Source organism: Amphiprion ocellaris, chromosome 12, assembly GCF_022539595.1.
Source record: "Amphiprion ocellaris isolate individual 3 ecotype Okinawa chromosome 12, ASM2253959v1, whole genome shotgun sequence".
In the NCBI taxonomy this organism is placed as follows: Eukaryota; Metazoa; Chordata; class Actinopteri; family Pomacentridae; genus Amphiprion; species Amphiprion ocellaris.
This window is the reverse complement of record NC_072777.1, coordinates 35,226,326-35,245,236: the sequence shown is the minus strand read 5'-3', so window position 1 is coordinate 35,245,236 and position 18,911 is coordinate 35,226,326. Positions and strand designations below refer to the sequence as shown.

General features: G+C 39.1%; 1 protein-coding gene across 3 annotated transcripts; it reads left to right on the top strand.

Annotated features, from left to right (window-relative positions):
• Positions 1-2,849: 2,849 nt before the first annotated feature.
• Positions 2,850-17,653, top strand: tdrd6 (tudor domain containing 6). Of its 3 annotated transcripts, none has more exons than XM_023262721.3 (22): positions 2,850-3,156; positions 4,762-4,834; positions 5,618-11,347; positions 11,532-11,611; positions 11,737-11,817; positions 12,009-12,063; positions 12,631-12,710; positions 12,857-12,911; positions 13,382-13,449; positions 13,659-13,719; positions 13,796-13,908; positions 14,041-14,112; positions 14,596-14,614; positions 14,842-14,906; positions 15,028-15,082; positions 15,165-15,211; positions 15,345-15,399; positions 15,482-15,534; positions 15,623-15,686; positions 15,884-15,954; positions 16,641-16,698; positions 17,130-17,653. In XM_023262721.3, the coding sequence occupies exons 3-22, from the start codon at positions 5,692-5,694 to the stop codon at positions 17,219-17,221; spliced, it is 6,900 nt and encodes a 2,299-aa protein (XP_023118489.2). In that variant the 5' UTR covers positions 2,850-3,156; positions 4,762-4,834; positions 5,618-5,691; the 3' UTR covers positions 17,222-17,653. The 3 variants fall into 3 exon arrangements, with proteins under 3 accessions (XP_023118489.2, XP_023118492.2, XP_023118488.2); XM_023262724.3 differs by having other exon boundaries at positions 4,762-4,838; positions 13,817-13,908; XM_023262720.3 differs by having other exon boundaries at positions 4,762-4,838.
• The last annotated feature ends 1,258 nt before the right edge of the window (positions 17,654-18,911 follow it).

The window sequence follows — 18,911 nt, the reverse complement described above, 5'->3', positions numbered from 1 at the left end:
TTTTCAAAGATAACAGGCTGTGCAGTTCCAATACAATTGTGAAAATAACTATTATAATTAAAAGAATAGAATAGAATAGATTAGAATAGAATAGAATAGAATAGAATAGAATAGCCACTTTATTGTCTACCAGAACATACACTAGTTGGTGCACATTATGACTGAAATTTCGATGCCAAAAACTTGCTATCGGACTGATTAAAAACAAACAAAAAATCATTCTAAATATAAAGCAATTCCAATATATACAATATCAATATCTCAAATATTGTTCTTATTATCGTTATTGTTATTATTATTATTATTATTATTATTATTATTATTATTATTATTATTATTATCCATTATCCATCCATTATCTATACACCGCTTAATCCTCACTAGGGTCATGGGGGGGGCTGGAGTCTATCCCAGCTGACTCGGGCGAAGGCAGGGGACACCCTAGACAGGTCACCAGTCTGTCACAGGGCCACATACAGAGACAAACAATCACTCTCACATTCACACCTACGGGCAATTTAGAATGATCAATTAACCTCAGCATATTTTTGGACTGTGGGAGGAAGCCGGAGTACCCGGAGAAAACCCACGCATGCACAGGGAGAACATGCAAACTCCATGCAGAAAGATCCCGGGAAAGCCGGGACGCGAACCAGGGATCTTCTCGCTGCAAGGCGAAAGTGCTAACCACTACACCACTGTGCAGCCCTTATTATTATTATTATTATTATTATTATTATTGCTATTATTATGTGTAGTAGTATTAATAGTATCATAAAACCCCCACAATGTCTACAAGAATAAAATCATAAAAATCAATCAAAAATGATAATTCAGTATTTTAGAATTTTTAATTAATTTTAATTAATAAATATTAAAATTAAAATAACTTTGACCATAAAATTAGACTATTTTTTACTGTATTTAGGATGTTGAAACCACTAATATCTCCATAAGTTACTGTATTTGCAAAAATAACAGTCTGTGCAGTTTGAAAACAATTCTAATAATAATAATAATAATAATAATAATAATAATAATAATAATAATAATAATAATAATAACAATAATAATAATAATTATTATTATTATTATTGTTATTATTATTATTATTATTATTATTATTATTATTATTATTATTACTATTATTATTATTATTATTATTATTATTATTATTATTATTATTATTATTATTATTATTATTATCATTTTGTTTGATAGTAGTAGTAGTACCATAAAAACCTGCAATGTATAAAAGAATGAAATAATAAAAATCAATCAAAAATGGTCATTCAGTATTTTATAATTTTAAATTTTATTTTAAAGTTTAACTAATAAATGCTAAAATTAAAATAAGTTTGAAGATAAAATTACACTGTTTTTACTGTAATTAAATTTACAAAACATGCAACAACACACTATTTTAAAAAGAAAAAGTATATCAGGAATTTTAAATGATAAATTATTTTTAAGCTGTTATTTTACAGATTTTTTCTGTTTTGGTAAGTTACAGATAATATATAGTAAAATCAGAGAGTGTTAGCTTAAATAGTAAGTTCAGAAAACGGCTAAGATTATACATAATGTTAAATTTGCAAGTCTGTATTTTTACAAAAAAATATTTACTTTTATTTTATTATGTGTGATCATAAAATAACACAATTTTACTGTATTTAAATCAGTGAAAAATAAGTGATATTTTTCTATTTTTAACAACTGACAACAATCTAGCTATTCTACTTTAAGATGCCGGTTTCTGCAAGATGAGGTGCAGAACATTGATTCCTATTACTGTAGTAGAAAGTCAGTGAGGAAATGTTGATTGTCGTGGCGGTGAACAGTGTTGCAGAACGACAACTGTGTGTGGCAGTACATGTTGAGCACATGATGACATGATCAGTGCTAACTTACCTGGTGGTTATGCAAGACCAAAAGACAAGTTGTGTTTTGATTCGTTCGACTTCAGTCTCATATGTTCTGCAATGACACAACTTGACACCACTGTTTAGCTCTATAAATCTACATGTCTGATACTATGAGTGGTGTGGCCAGTTTGCTTTGTGTGTAGGAAGAGGGCGATGGTGAAATATCTCCTGAGGCAACACTTTCCTCATCATTCTTTCGAAAGTCTATCTTTGAACCAAAACACTCTTGAGCAAGTTATTGGACAGTCATTTGAGTTCTTTGATGACAATCAGGTGATACATTTTGCAGAACGTCTTTAGGGAACGTCTTTGAACTGTCTAAAAACGAACTCACCGTCTCATGAATGTGTGAACAATATGTTAAGTTGTGTTTTCAGGTGCAGCATTTCATTATCTTGTGTAATATTACTCAACTACTTCAAAATCACTGCCAGTATCACTTCTTATTTCTCTATTTTAGAGGTATTTAAGCTGCTGTATCGTACTTACTGGTTTTCTAGGTGGCGCTGATATGTGATGATTATTCTCATGTAATTTTGTTATCCAAGTAATATTTGGCACAAAAAATTTGTTTGGGATTAATAAAGTTTTATCTCATATCTTTAATTAATCTCCTATGAGTAGGTGGTAAGGTATGTAGATAGATAGATAGATAGATAGATAGATAGATAGATAGATAGATAGATAGATAGATAGATAGATAGATAGATAGATAGATAGATAGATAGATAGATAGATAGATAGATACTCTATCAATCCCGAGGGAAATTCAATTTTTGTGCCTTTTGTCATCATGGATTGAACCGAAAATACAATGAAAAAAACCTAACTTTAAAACCATTTAAATAATTTCTGTTTTCTGGTCTGTCCGCCCAATAGCAATAGTTCCGGGTCGCGGATGAGAACAGGTTGTTCGGCCGCGTGGTCCGGTCCAGAGCTTGTTCACGTCCGTCAAACTTTACTAACGTCGGTTTGCTGTGGAGTTTGTTAATTTTTGTAGACGCCTCAAAAAATTATTTCGGGAGCAGTTTTCATGTGATAACAACCAGAGTAGAGCCGGCGGGACTGACTTCAGCTCAGTCGGTTTAAGTTTGAACTATTTCGGCGGTTTTTGAAGGTTAGCGCCGCCGCGGCAGGATACGAGCAGCTAGTCGGTTAGCTGCTGTTGCTAAGTTACCGTCATCTTTAGCTGAAGAAGCGTCGACGGGATCACCGAGGAGGAGTAAAAACGGTGAGTTAAACTGCTGGTTAGTCACTCCAACAGCCACAATTGTAATTAAATATAGTTAACTGAACACCAGTACAGCTACCTGCCGTTAAATTAATCGGTACAAACGGCTGTGCTTAGTGCTAACTAAGCTAACCGTATCCGGATGTGTCGTTAGCTAACGGTAAACTGACAGAATCTAATCCGTTACGTTTTCGACATAAACTCGCTAATTAAACTCTGATGCTTCGTTTTTCTCTCTCACAGAGCAAAATACGCACACAAGAATAATTTCCACAGTTTGTTGAGGTAATTAGGCGGTTTTCTATTCTACAACAAGTGGTATATTTTTCTAACTTGACCTGACCAAAAACGGATCTATTTAATTGCTCAGTAATCTAGTTTCTGCTCCTTTCCATTGCCAAACCATTTTAGCCGTTTGTAGCGTAATCCTATCTCACTGATTCTTCTAAAATATCAAGGAAAGCTTTTTAAGAGAAGCACTCCGAACGTCTTTGTCTATTTTTTGTAAATGTGCTTTTACTGTGACTTACTGTCCTTTAATTGGACCTATTGTCCTTTTATTGTGACTCATTGTCCTTTTATTAACTCATTGTCCTTTTATTGTGACTTATTGTCCTTTTATTGTGGCCTATTGTCTTTTTATTGTAACTTATAGTCCTTTGTTATGACTTATTGTCCTTTTCTTGTGACTTATTGTCCTTTTATTGTAACTTATTGTCCTTTTATTGTAACCTGTTGTCCGTTTATTGTGACCTCTCGTCCTTTTATTGTGACCTATTGTGTTGTTGTGTTATGTTTCACTTATCTTAGTGAAACTAGTAGAATTATTATGTCTATTTCTGATTAAACACATAAATTGATACTTTAGTTAAATATCACCGTTTACAAAAAGTATTAACTAAAGCTTATTTATTTATTTTGAATAAAAATTGCTTGTCCAACTTGGGCACTTTTATCATTTGTTTGTTGATGTTTTTCCAAATTTAAATTTGAGGCTATGATTGGATAACAAGTGTTTTTTGTTTGTTTGTTTGTTTTTTAATCACAGTGTGCAAGAAGCAGTTCATGGGAAGTGCCCTGTTTTCCAGAATGGCCCATTTTATATCACTGGTTTAAAGATTTTGCTTTATGTAAGCCTACTGTTAGAAAAACACTTTCTTATTTCTTCTTTGTTCATAGATGAATTGTTTTAGTGAAAGTAACTGTGAAGATGCCAGACATGAGTATGTTGATGCCAGTATCTCTGTGCTGTGGTCATATATTTTATTAGTGTGAATACGGGCTGATTTTGACATTGAACATATCACGGTCTTCAGTGTTTTTGGTATAAGCCGTCATTGCTGATATACTTATGTTGATAGTCAACAAATGTGAATTGTGGGCATTTGTAAGTGATTATATGTGCTGTTGTTTTTATGCCACTTTATTGTTCCATAATTGGTGTATTAGATATGGATTATTTAAAAGCAAGATATGCTTTAATGGAGACAGAAAAAACCCACTTCAGTATTGGATTGCATGAAGTTCATCAACAGTTTCATCTAAGTTCCTGTAACTTATTTACTTATTCTTTTTAAACAACTTCTTTGTGCCTCATATTTCTAGATTTGCGGCTGCTTTTGCTCAGATCCAGATTTGTTGAAGCTCCGTCATCTGTGGTGAAGACAAGATTGGCCCAGTAAGTAAGTTGACAGATGTTGTAGGTATCAACCCTGATCCTGGATTTCTGGATTAGTGCTCATTGATTTATGAGGATGTAGGTTGGTGCTCTGCTTATCAGGCTATGGGTTATGTACACAACTAATCAAATGGGTGTTCAGTATATGGCAAACTGTAAATTTCATTTGGGGTTACCTATCAGTGCACCCATGCTTTTGGTCAGTGAAGGATGGGGAATTTAATGACTTTATTTAGTTTCTAAATGTAGCATACAGTTCCAGTTTTAAAGCATTGTTACTCTGACTGCCTTACAGTGAACACCAATATAAATTACAATTTCAGAAATGTTTAGACCAAGAATAGTGCTCCATCAAAAAATGAAGTGTCTTAATGTCTGTGACCTACAGTATGGAGTTAGCCAGCAAGATTTCAGTCTTGTAAAGTGATGGTAACAAATAATTCCAAAGCCTTTGTAAATCTGTAAAATAAATTTGCGTGAGAAAATTTAGTTTGTGAATGTACACAAAATATTATTTGTAAAAAAACAACAACATTTGAGCATGGATAGAAAAGATTTGTATTAGTTAAAAAATAGCATGGGTAGAAAATAAGGGCTTTTGTGAACATGTGTGTACTCTACCAGCGTTACAAAAACCAGCTACTAGAGGCAGATTTTGAAGGCCCTGGTTCCAAATTTTTTTGGCAGTGTCTCCTGAAATGCATGGTAAAAAGAATTCTAGTGAGTGGCAGTGTTTTACTTAATGTGTGTGTGTTGTATGTTGTGTGATTATGTGTTTTCCAGATAACGTCTAGTGCTTACACAACAGTGGCAGAGGTGACCGGTCATGGGCAGCTGGAATTCATAAAACTACCAAAATGTCGTCAATCCAAGGACTCCCTTCACGAGGATCAGATGTCACAATTACCATAACCAGGGTCCACTTGCATCCTCTGTCTGTGGTTGTGGAGTTCTGGGGAAAATTTAGCCAGGAGAAGACAGCAGATTATGAGCGCCTATCTAAAGACATTCAGTCTCCTGGGAACAGATTTCAAGAGTTGGAGGGAAATCCTGGTGACCAGTGCTTGGCTCAGGTAGATGGTACTTGGTACAGATCCCGCATTGTCTCAAGAAATGGCTCCAAATACAGTGTGTTCCTCATCGACAAAGGGATGACATCCAGCGCCACAAGAAGTAAGCTGGCATGGGGTAAGAAAGAGCATTTCCAACTGGCCCCTGAAGTGGAGTTTTGTGTGTTAGCTAATGTGTTACCACTCTCACCTGAGAGCAGATGGTCTCCGGTTGCTCTGGATTTTTTGAAATCTCTCGCCGGGAAGTCTGTGACAGCATATGTACAAGATGTACTTGTGCAGCACAGAACGTTTCTCCTGCACATCCCTTCCATAGCCAGACAAATGTATGAGATGGGATTTGCCAAGAAACTGTCACAAGACTTGTTCCAAGACTTTGTACTCATGACGCTCCAGTCCCATAGCGCTTCTGAAGCGTCTCCAGGGATCCAGCAGCTCTCCAAAGGAGCAGGTGAGCGACTACACAAGCAAGAGCTGTTCATGTACCCAGAGCTGCCAGGAGGAACTGTGGAGACCGTCATCGTCACAGAAGTGACAAATCCACAGAGGATTTTTTGCCAGTTGAAAGTCTTCTCACAAGAGTTGAAGAAACTGTCAGAGCAACTCACACAGAGCTGCGAAGGCAGGGTGTCCAATTGCATTATAGACCCTGAAATGGCTGGGTTTCCATGTGCTGCAAGAGGAGCTGATGGCAAGTGGTACCGCTCTGTTCTACAGCAGGTATTCCCAACCAATAACATGGTAGAAGTGTTAAATGTTGACTTTGGAACTAAACAGTTTGTTCAAGTGAAGAATGTCAGACCACTGGCTGCAGAGTTTTTCAGGATGCCAGTTGTCACCTACATCTGCTCCCTTCATGGAATCATTGACAAAGGGGTGGGATGGACAACCAGCCAGATCGATTATCTCAGGTGCCTCCTCCTGTACAAGACAGTGATCGCCAAATTTGAGTACCAAAGCATCTCTGAGGGGGTTCACTATGTTACACTCTATGGGGACGACAGCGTAAACATGAACAACTTGTTCGGTGCGAAGGAGAGCTGTTTTCTGGAGTGTGATAAATCCCTTGGAGATTACACCCTCCGTAACTCTGCGTACAGCCGCCAGCCTCCAGTCCGACAAGACAGCAATGACAGAAACATGTTAACTTCTAGACAGGCTGTAGAGGAAAACAAAATGAAAGCAGCAGAGAAGTTACCTGCTGGAGATCTCCCTCTAAACTCCTCACATGTGGCAGTTGTTCAGCACGTATCCAGCCCATCACAGTTTTGGATCCAAACACAGAATTACACACAGGACTTGGATGAACTGATGGATGGTATCTATCATCTGTACAAAGATTCACCTAATAAAGATCCAGTAAGAAATCCAACTGTTGGACTCTACTGTGTTGCCAAGTCAGAAGATGGTGAATTCTACAGAGCAACAGTGACTGAAGTTTGTGAGACGCAAGTCAAAGTGTTTTATGTAGATTATGGAAACACCGAGGTGGTTGACAGGAGTGACATTAGGATGCTTCCTGCCAAGTTCAAAAAGCTGCCATGGCTGGCGCTAAAATGCATCTTGGCTGGTGTCAGACCAAAAGAAGAGACATGGGGTGAAAGTGCCTCTGAGTTTTTCTTCAAAGCAGTCACAGATAAATCAGTAAGTGTGCACGTGACGGCAAAACATGGTGACAGCTATGTTGTCCAACTAACAGATCCTGAAGCACAGGGAGAACAGGATGTCAGTACACTGATGGTTAGCGCTGGTCTCGCTGAAAGATCTGAGATTCAAACCAAAGCCAAAGTCAATATGCCAACTCCCATTATGCCTCCCGCACAGTGCCCAGCTCCCAGAGCCTCAGGTGTATTCAGCAGCAGTGGAATGTCTTTCCTGATCCCAAACCCAGTTTTCCTTGCCAACACTGAAAGAAGAGTTCTTACATTTAAAGAGCACATGTTTCCCATCGGAAGTGTCCTTGATGTCACTGTGTCCTACATTGAAAGCCCAAATGACTTCTGGTGCCAGCTAGCACAAAACACAGGCTACTTGAAACTGCTAATGCGTGACATACAGGCTCACTATGCTGGCAGCGAGTTTGAGCCTAATGTAGAAACTGCTTGTGTTGCTCGCCATCCCGATAATGGAATGTGGTACAGAGCCCTCGTGATTCACAAACATGAAGCCCCTCAAGTGGACGTATTGTTTGTCGACTACGGCCAGATGGAGACGGTCTCCCTCTTTGACCTGAGAAGGATCCGCCCAGAATTCCTGACTCTGCATGGCCAGGCTTTTCGATGCAGCCTGTTAAACCCCATTGATCCCACGTCTGCCATTAATGAGTGGAATGGAGAGGCAGTAACAAGGTTCCAGAAGTTTGTGGAAACTGCTGTGTCCAACTTTGTGATTTTAAAGTGCACCATATTTGCTGTCATGTACAGTGAGCAGAAGATTGTTTTCAACATTGTGGATTTAGAAACTCCCTTCGAGAGTGTCTGCACCAGTTTGGCCAATCTTGTCAAAAGTGCACCTCCCAAGAAAGCCACTGGGCCATCTTTCCGCCTGGACACGTACTACTACTCAACACACAATGTCAAAACCGGGACAGAGGAGCAGGTCACAGTAACATGTGTGAGCAACACAGGCCAGTTCTACTGCCAGCTTGAGAAGAATGTTGATGTGATGAAAGACCTCAAGATGAAAGTGAGCAATCTGTGCCGCCAGCTGGAGAATGTAAAGCTTCCAGCAGTCTTTGGAACTCTGTGCTTTGCACGATACACAGATGGGGAGTGGTACAGGGGCCAGATCAAGGCCACAAAGCCGGCAATTCTGGTGAACTTTGTGGATTATGGGGACACTATTGAGGTGGAGAAATGTGACTTGCTTCCAGTTCCCAGAGAGGCAAATGACATCATGTCTGTACCTGTGCAAGCAGTTGTGTGTGGTCTGTCTGATGTCCCCGTCAAGGTTCCCGGCGAGGTGAACAGTTGGTTCGAGACAAATGCAACAGAATGTAAATTCCGAGCACTTGTAGTAGCCAGAGAACCTGATGGTAAATTGCTGGTGGAGCTGTATCATGGAAACACGCAGATCAATGCAAAGATCAAGAAAATGTTTCAGATTAAGATGCACACAGAAGAGCAAGTTGTCAACCAGGGCTGGAAAGCACACGAGGCTTCAGCAAATCATGACAAAAAGACAGTAAAAGGTGTCTCAAAGCAAGCTGCAGACATGGGAGATCAGACACAAATGGCAAAAAAAAATAATTTCTCTTCCCCTAAACCTCCACATCAAATGAGAGATGTGAGAAAATCTACTGATGTGAATCTCCTGCCTGCACCAAAGCCCACTCGCCCTGTTTATGAAAACAGTCAGAAGGTCAGAACTGCTCCACTAGAGCTGTACAAACCTCCACATCAAAGGCAGTCATGTGGAAGGATGACAAGTAACAGTTTAGAGCCAGCTGGAGCCCATGTGATGCCAAAAAAAGAAAAACCCACTGATACTGAGTCTGAGTCACCTGACACCGAATCCCAGAATGAAAGCAATGCTGAGAAACTCCCTAAACTCTCAGACCTGCCTTTAAAACCTATCACACCTGGTTTGGCAGCAGATGTTTATGTCTCGCACTGCAACAGCCCATTAAGTTTCTATGTGCAGTGTCTGAGTGAAGAGGAGCAAATATTCTCCCTGGTAGAAAAGCTCAATGATCCCAGATCAGCTCTGATACCCAACAACATCAAAGATGCTCGTCCAGGTGACCTCGTTCAAGCAGAGTTTCCAGATGATTCCTTGTGGTACCGAGCAGTTGTAAGAGAAATCCACGGCAACACGGAGGCTCTAGTTGAGTTTGTGGATTTTGGAAATACAGCAATGACGCTGATTTCCAAGATAGGCAGACTCCATAAATCCTTTTTGGAGTTACCCGTTTACAGCACACATTGTATGTTGAGCAGCGCTGCAAGTTTTGAAGAAAACCGAGTGCTTGATCCAGATGTGGTGTCGGCTTTCAAAGACAACATCGGTGACAACGCAGAAAAGGTTTTCAGGTGTGAGTTCATCAGGCAGGTGGGATCTGTGTGGGAAGTTAGTCTTGAAGACAGTGGCGTGAGTGTTGTGTGTGAAGTGAACACAAAATGTCCTGAAATACTCTCAGAGAAACTCGAGCAAGTTAAGGAGGAGCCTGTTGAGATCTCTGACATCAGCCAAGAGCCAGAGAACACAGAGAAATCACTGGTGAACCCTTGCTGTTATCATCAACAAGAGTTTTTAGATGGCCAACAGTCAGAGGTCTACATCACAGTCTTAAATGATGATCAGACCTTCTGGTGTCAGTCTGCTAACTCAGAAGAACTCGATAAGATCATGTTAAGTGTCTCAGAGGTTGGAGATGATGCAGATCACAACCCTGTCGACCCAGGTGCTGTCCTCCCTGGCAACCCATGCATCGCTCGCTTTTCAGATGATCAGCTTTGGTATCGTGCAGAGGTCATCAACACAGCTGGAGATGAGCTTTCTGTTGTCTTCATAGACTATGGAAATAAGTCCCAAGTCAACATTACAGATGTGAGAGAAGTGCCTCCAGTCTTGTTGGAAATCCCACCACAGGCATTCTTGTGTGAGCTTGAGGGCTTCGATAAATCACGTGGATGTTGGGACAGCCGTGCATACAATGAAATATCCACACTTACAGCAGACAAACTGTTACAGCTGAATATCACTAGAGTCACCAGAGCAGACAGAAAAACCAAATGCTTTGTGCGGATGGAGTGTGAAGGCCAGGTGTTAAACGAGGTTATGAAAACCTGGTGGAAGAGCTTCACAACGGAACACAAACCTGACACAGCTGAACTGACCTCGTCATATGAACCACCACTGCAGCATGACCCAACTGTGGATGAGGATGTACCACCAGAGGATCCACTACAGCAGCCTGAGATCCAAGCAGTAGATAGTGCTGTTAGTAATGTTCACCCTGAGACAGACCACAGCCAAGAGCACAGCGCTGATGAACCTACTGACCCTCACAGAGTGAATGAGGTCTCTACAATAGAAAATAGTCCAGAGAACAGGGAGGACTCTGAAGATTCTGCTCATTCTGAGTCTTTTGTTGAGTCTCCAAAAGACGAAAGAGATTCCATTGAAGGGTTGGACATAGTCCCTGCTGTGATAACACCTCATGAAGACATTTTGCCAGATGAAACTATTTTGCCTCCACTTGATAACAAACAAGGCCCAGACGTTTTGAGCTCAAGCTGTAACGTGAATGCGGCAGAAACTGACAAAGGTACTGAAGAGCAGGATACTTCAGTGGTGGACAGTGTTGGACCAGAGGACTTCAGTTCTCCGCTGGATGAGAACCTTGTAGAGTCCATGGATGGGTCGGAGACAACTAAAGAGGAGTCTCTCCTTGAGGAGACGAATACTTCTAACTCATGCTTCGACATCATGGCTTTTACTGGTGAGCAACGCATTCATTGCTCATTTATTTTCTTTGCACGTTAGCACACAATATGTTACATTTCTCCCTCATTAAATAAGGAAATAAAATACTCTGGAAAACACCAGTTGAAAATGATTTTATTGAATTTTTTTGACCAGTTGTCTGTTATTATGTGAGTTGTTTTTTGTGTTTCTGTTTTCAGGTCCAGCTACAGAAAGAGATTACATGGAGGCTGGTGTTGTAACAAGTACTCCTCTGACCTGCATGACGACAGCGAAACTGGTAAATTTTGATTTAAATTTTGATAGCATGTTGATCTAAGCTGCTACTAATCTGCTAATTTAAAGAAGTTTTAAAGAAGTTAATGTTATTCTATGACTTAGATTAATATGATTCTTTTTCTCAAGGTTCCCTGCAAAGCTGTAAATCCGAGCAAACACACAGATCTTGATGAGACAATTGAAACAACTTTCGAAGTCTCAAAAGAGGTACAGGAAAAATACAACAAAAAAGAAAAATGAATGTGTTTTTTTTAAATCTCATGGACAGGTTTGCATTGAGGTTTAGAGAGATGAGCTGTCCTTCATTTTCCTATAAGGCAATAATCAAGATTTGGTCTGTTTGATTATTCAGGACACCACTTTATTCTGTGTTTGATTGTGTGTTTGTCCTCTTGTAGAATCAGGACGAGTTGGTGCTGCCGTCTATTGAGCTTCCTGTGCAGCAGTCGTGTGGTTAGTAAATCCTATTTTTTGTCACAGCACTCTAGAACAAAGGTTCTGACTTTGATGAGGAGAGATGTGAGGCAAAAGGACAGATGCTAGTGTTGTAGAAACAGCAAGAAGTTACTTATGGAATGTTGTCCCACTGATTCGACCTGCTCACCAACATAGTCAGTGCTTGGAGCTGTAACATGTACTGTAGCTCCTGTAGGCAATTAAGGCTGACAGCATCCAAGTCTGTGCTCTGTATTGGGATCATATTTCAGTCAAAGCTGAACAAATGGACATGACACACATATTCTGATAGTCAGTGTGACTTAGACTTATCTGACAAATAAACACATCCATTAATCTGCTTGGAAATTGAAGAAAAATCCACTTCTTATAACTTCAAATCATGCCAGTGAAAGTTTTTTCCCAGGATCAAAGTAATCCAGTGATATTTGACAGTACAGCCATGCATAGACAGCCAATAGGAACAAAAGCTAACTTGGCACTTTTACTGATGCTTAGATGCAAAAATACGAACAGATATATCCAGTGTGTTCTCAGAAGAAATAAATGTGATTGTCCACACAGATGCTTCCATAGAGCAGGAAGCTAAAGCTGGAGATGACGTTGGACAAGAGGAGCTGCCATGTGTCGCCACACAAGATGAGGTAATATATGGAAGCACATTTATGAAGGGTGAGAACTTCATTGCTTACTGTATAGGCGACTATTGTACGTAGTTACAAGACTTTTTTAGAAGGCATCGCTGACATGGACGTAGCATTTGGGTCAGTTATTATCTGTTCTGTTTCAGGATGACTCTATTGATGAAGAGGAGGCCTCAGATCTTCATGAAGATACACACTCAGGTTTGTTGGCTTCCTGTCACATTATGTGTGCTCTACTGTCTTTTTGGTTTCAGTATTTTTCAGGTGTTTAATGTTCAGTATTTACACATTGCATTTTTAGTTAAACGTATTGTGTTGAACTTTTTTCTTGACTTTTTGCTGCTGAGAGTAGTCAAGCTATCAAAATGCGTTTGGCTTGGTGTTGATCGCTTTCTTTTTTAATTTGTGTGTAAATGTTCCCCAACTTTAACTTTATAATACCTTAATGCAAACATGAACCTGATCTGAAAATAAGTTAAGCAAGTAGCAGAAAACAGATAAAAGTGGGGTCATTTTTAGTGCGATGAAAGCAAATAAACTCTTAAAATCTCTTGCATGTCAGTAAATGACGCTCTTCTGTCATTCTGCCTTCTTTCATGAGCACAGAGACTCTCAGAAGGGTTTTGCAGTGCAACAGTCGTGTATTTAATCACTGGTGTTTGTGTTTACAGCTTTGCTAGCAGACGTTGATGCAGCAGCTAGTGAGCTACACGCTGACACAGTTTCCTCTTCAGAAACGGTAACTAACTGTTTTGTGGATGTGCAGTAGGAGCTATAGTGTTTCAGAAATATGACGCTTTGGTGAATTTTTGGGATTTGTTACACAGTATATCTGCAAATGATTCAGAAGGTACTGACTGTATTTTAATCCACAGAATTCGAGAATTAAATTAAAAGGTAAAACTTTATTATGGCTGAGATGTACATTTTGTCTTTATTGCTACTTAGAGTGAAGTTGGAGAGGTAACATCTTGTGAGGAACAGACCTGTTCAATGGACGTCTGCACAGGTACCTAAACTTCACTGTGTTTACTGTGGAAAATTTCTCTCCTGTCATAGTACAACTTCATAGTAATCGACTGCAGATGTTGACATGTTTCTCACAGCAGATCCACATGAGTTAAGTGATGAACAGGAAGTGACTAGAGCAAGAAACAACTTTCTGAGCAGTGTGGCAGCAGAAGAAATCTGCATCACTGTGAGTTTCCTCATGTCTGTTATCTGCATCTCCAAGCTATTTACATCGGTGGACTCAGTGATGTATGTAGAACTTAAACTTGAAGAGACTGTCATAGTTTAATTGATCTAATAGACTCCTTTCTTTTTAAAGGTTCCCCAGGGAGATGTTGATCGTCAGGAAAAGGAAGATGAGCATTACACATTAGCTGAAGAATCCACTGAGGTAAAGGGAGATATTGCTTTTGTACATAATAAATGCTATTTTTAAGACAGCAGTGCACAACTTTTGTTTCCTTATATGACATACTATCAACACTATCAACTGTGTGGACTCTAATCCATCCACTACCTAGATTTTTTCTGCTGTAAGCTAAACCACACTAAAAACCAAGTTTCTGTAGTTTCCTCCATCTCCGTCACTATAGCTGCTTCCTTCTTCAGCTCTGATGTCAAACATGTTGCTATTGCTGTCCCCGTGTACGGATGTCATTGAAGAAAGCAGATTTAAAATTGAGATATACCGCAGCGTATACAGAGAGATTTACCTGACGTTTCTAATCTTAATCAGCATCCTGTGAACTCATTTGGTTTGACTTGAATTTAACAGACGTTCATTTGTAGATAAATGTCTTTAACTGTGCCAGTCATGTTTTTTCTGGTTAACTGTGTTGTTCCACACTAAATGTTGCAATTTCTTCATTTGCAGGTCCACAATGAATCACTTGGTGAGTCATTTTATTACTAATGACCAAACACATAAGATGAACAGTAATAGATGCAGCAGGCCTGATGTTACAGCTTTAATAGAGCAAAATATGACGGACATTTACAGACCACTGGTTACTAGAGATTAGTCCCCAAAGTGGTCCAAGTCTCACTGTTTGTCCTGTTTTCTCACTTTCCACACTGTGTGATGATGAACAGTAGATGTAGAATCTGATTATCTTCACAGAAAGTCCTTCAGGGAACTCATTAGAAAGTGGAGATACGATGCTGTACCCTTCCATTCCTGCTGAGGTATGACTTTGATTCATTCCATAGCAGAAACATGCCTGCTGGCTGCTGTTGCTTTGAAGTTTCCTTTAAATTGAATGTGTTTGAGAAATCTCAGCATCATCAGTGTGATCTTCTGTATTAGGAGAAGCTGATGAGTGAAGATCAGACCTCGGCTCTTCAAGAGGAGAAAATTTCTGGTTTGTCTTCTTGATTCTTTGTTTGCCAAATGAACACATTTTAAACGTTCTCCTCTTCATCATTTTGTCTCTGTGTTTGCAGCTTTTCCATCTGAACGACAAACCTGCAGAGATCCGTCTTCAGATCTGGTATAGAAATCTGATCATATTCTAAAATTAACCTGAAGTCTATCTTCTCTCTGATTAGTGAGTGCTGAATGTTTCCATTGAACTAAATGTGTTTGAGAAATCTCAGCATTATCAATGTGATCTTCTGTTTCAGGAGAAGTTGATGAGTAAAGATCAGACCTCGGCTTTTGAGGAGGAGGAACTTCCTGGTTTGTCTTCTTGATTCTTTGTTTTCCAAATGAACACATTTTAAACGTTCTCCTCTTCACCGTATTGTCTGTGTGTTTGCAGCTTTTCCATCTGATACGGAGCCACAGACCTGCAGAGATCCATCTTCAGATCTGGTACAGATATCTGATTATGTTCTAAAATGAAACTGAAGAGCATCTTCTCTCCAGTTAGTGAATGCTGAATGTTTTCATTGCTGTTCAGGACAACCTTGTTGAAGAGCTAACTTGCCTTGTTGGAGACATCTGTTTGACAGACAACTGTCCAGGTATCACACTCAACCATTTTCAAGCCATGACTTGTGATTTTTGCTGTAAATGAATTTCCAATTATCTGTTATTTTGTGTCATGGAAAGTGTGAACACTGAAGTTCTACATCTGTCAGCAAACACCAACTCCATCATGTGAATAGAGAAGCAGATTGTTTGTAATCTTGATCATACCAGAGTCTCCTTGTTCTATCAGATCGACAAGAAGCTGAAACAGCGACAGAAGACGGTGAGCAGCAGGAGAACACACCTCCACAACAAGAAGAGGTAAGAACATGTGAAAATAAATACATCTCAATGATTGATTCAGTCTTAAACGACTTGATGTCCAAATGAGGATGGAACATTTTTAGACTTTAGGTTTTAAACCTTGAAGATGGAGGCTGTCTGCAAGTTAAAGTGTATTTATGTTGAGTATCATGTAGCTGTAGAGTCACTAACATTTTATACTGTGTTCTAGGTGCTCAGGTGTTCTGGAAATAAGGCTTATATTGGGTATTTGTCATAATGTTCACCTTTTGTGGGAGATGGTTAGATGTGAAAGGTGAAATAACTGCTGCTGCCCCACGAGTATCTGTGTGGTTAAAGACTGATGCACTTTGGAATAAATGATTCCTCATTTGGCAGCTTCAGCTCCTCCATCTGTCTCTGACGTCCTCACTGGGCGGAGCTAAGAATCAAAGTGACACGTTAGTAGAATGAAAAGCAACCAAACTGAACATGGCTGACTGGTGGATGTCAAACAAGCATCAAGTCTTTATTCATTAATCCCTCAGTGATGGACTTCGCTGCACGACTCGAGTATTTAAAAGACATCTGTGATTGTTAGGGGTAAACTATAAAGCAGAGTAGTTTCTATTAATCTACTGTGAGGGAAATAAAGTAGGTACGCTGAAAAACAAAACCAGTTAGATCAGTTCACTTCATTGTAAGTTCTAAACTTGATTTCTCAGGATTTTGAAGACTCTGAGCTGACAGAAGAAACAGCGTCTTCTGTTGAGGACAGTTTTGGTAAGTGTCCCAATCCCAGAATGTAGAGGGAGTAATGGAAATGCATTTTAAACAATCGAACGGCCTTTTTTAAATGAGTTTAGGGCACTTTTTTGTGCTGTCATAGTCCTAAATTCATCTCGCCTGTAATTTGTTGCTTTTTATTTGGCCAACATGCCTCCCTGTTTCTGCCTCCTCCTGTTAAATACAAACATCTGTCCTCGTTTTTCTGAATGAGCCAGATGCACTTTGAATGAAAAGTAATCAGAAAAACTTATTTACTGATGAAACAAAAGTTGATAAAGTTCTGTGATTTCTGTTTGTATTATTGGTACTAGTTCATACTCTGGTAGCTTTTCTGTCATCATTGTCATCTCAGTAACTTCACGTTTCTTTTGCAGGGTCACGTCTGTGGTCTATAATGTTTGTTTCATTTTTTCCCTTTCTTTCAGAGGTGCAGCTGTCGAAGATAACTCATCTGTCTCTGATCATCAGTGGTGATTCTGCTGATGTTCTGGCTGCTGAGCGGCAGGCAGAAGAGTAAAAAACTTCCCTTTGTTTACTTCAGATGGCCTCAAATTTGAGTTTATCCGCTGCTTTAAGTTGTATCAGCAGGTACAGTTCAGTTTTCTTTGCTGTTGATTTATTGACTTGACCCAGCAGGTCGTCGTTATTCTTTAGCCTAATTTACTAATTTCATTGTTCCTATTGAAAACCAGGTGTCTGGTTAAAGGTGATTTCGTGCGGTTCCAGCTGTTCAAACATGGAATTAGTTGTTTGCCCAGCATTACTCTGTTGTTACAGATGATCTGTTCTGATAAAACGCCACACAATTCTTTGGGGTGTTGAATCTTCTGTTAGGTTTATAAAATACTAATTTCTGTGGCTGTCGGGTGAAATGCAAGAGATTTTTTCTGTATTTGGTGTGGATACATGCATGCGTTATTTATGTTGGTGTAATAAATATGATTACAGATCTCTAAAGGGGAGTCCTGGTGTTGCTTTAAGATCACATATATAAACTTAAACACTGTTGAAAACTAGTTTTATTCATCTGGTATTTTAGAAATTAAGCATCTATTTCTCATGTTCAACTCATCAGCATTTAGTGTCTTTTATAATAACTACTGGGTGTGTAGCTTCAGTGTTTATTCTCTCACCTGTAGAACATCCAGAGTCTTATGAAGCTGCTGTTTGGCATTTGTTAGTTTTAAATGGAGACAGTCTGAAGGCGAGACGTCTGCTGCTCATGGAGGCGATGACACATTTCAGTCTTTGACTCACTTCTGGCCTCTCTTCTGATTTTCCAGGAAATCGTGTCTGACTGGTCTGATTTCACCCCTTAAAGCTGGATGTTCTTGTTTAACGGACTGTGTTTTATTGGTTGTAAATGTTGAACTGTTTGAGATCAACATGACAAATTATTAGTGTGGAAGAAGTGTTAATATTCTTGACATAAGTAGCCACGTAAACTAAAGTAGAAGTCCTGCATTAAAAATCCTACTTTAGTAGAAGTATTGGCAGCAACATGTAGTTAAAGTATTACAGTCCTGGTTTGGTCCCACTGACTAATATATTATTCTATATAACACCGTTACACTATTAAAGCAGCACATTACTGCAGTAGTTGGAGATGCTTAATATCTCATTTTAAATAGAGGGACAGCAGATAAACCTGACGGCTTCTTGAATCATTCTGGAGAACAAAGTACTGACTCACCTTGATTAGTGGTGAGATATTTGAACATTTATTGAAATGTGAGATTTAGAGAAAACACTGGTTTTTGACGGGTAAACATCTAAACTAAACGCTGCTTTTTGTAAGAAGCAAAAAAGGTTGGAAAAAAACGGTTTCATCCTTATGCGTTGTGATTTAATAGTTTGTTATGTTATTGAAATCTTCATCTTAAAGGTAACTTTAGCTGTCAGGTAAACGTAGAGGACTAGAAAATAAAATATTTCACTCAAATGTAGTGAAGTACTTCAATAAAGTACAAGTGCCTGGACTTAGTTTTCACTGTAGCTGGACATTTCCAGCACTTTGAAACACTTGACAGTTCTTTGTTAAAGTTAAAAACATGAACAGGACCAAAGTGATTTAGATCAGTTAGTTTTTTAAAGAAGTGATTTCCCCAAAAAACAGCTGGCCAAGTCTTTTGTTTATAGATGGATGATGTTCATTTTGTCGTTTCTTACTTCAGAATAGCGCTACTTTATAACCTACAACTAAGTAA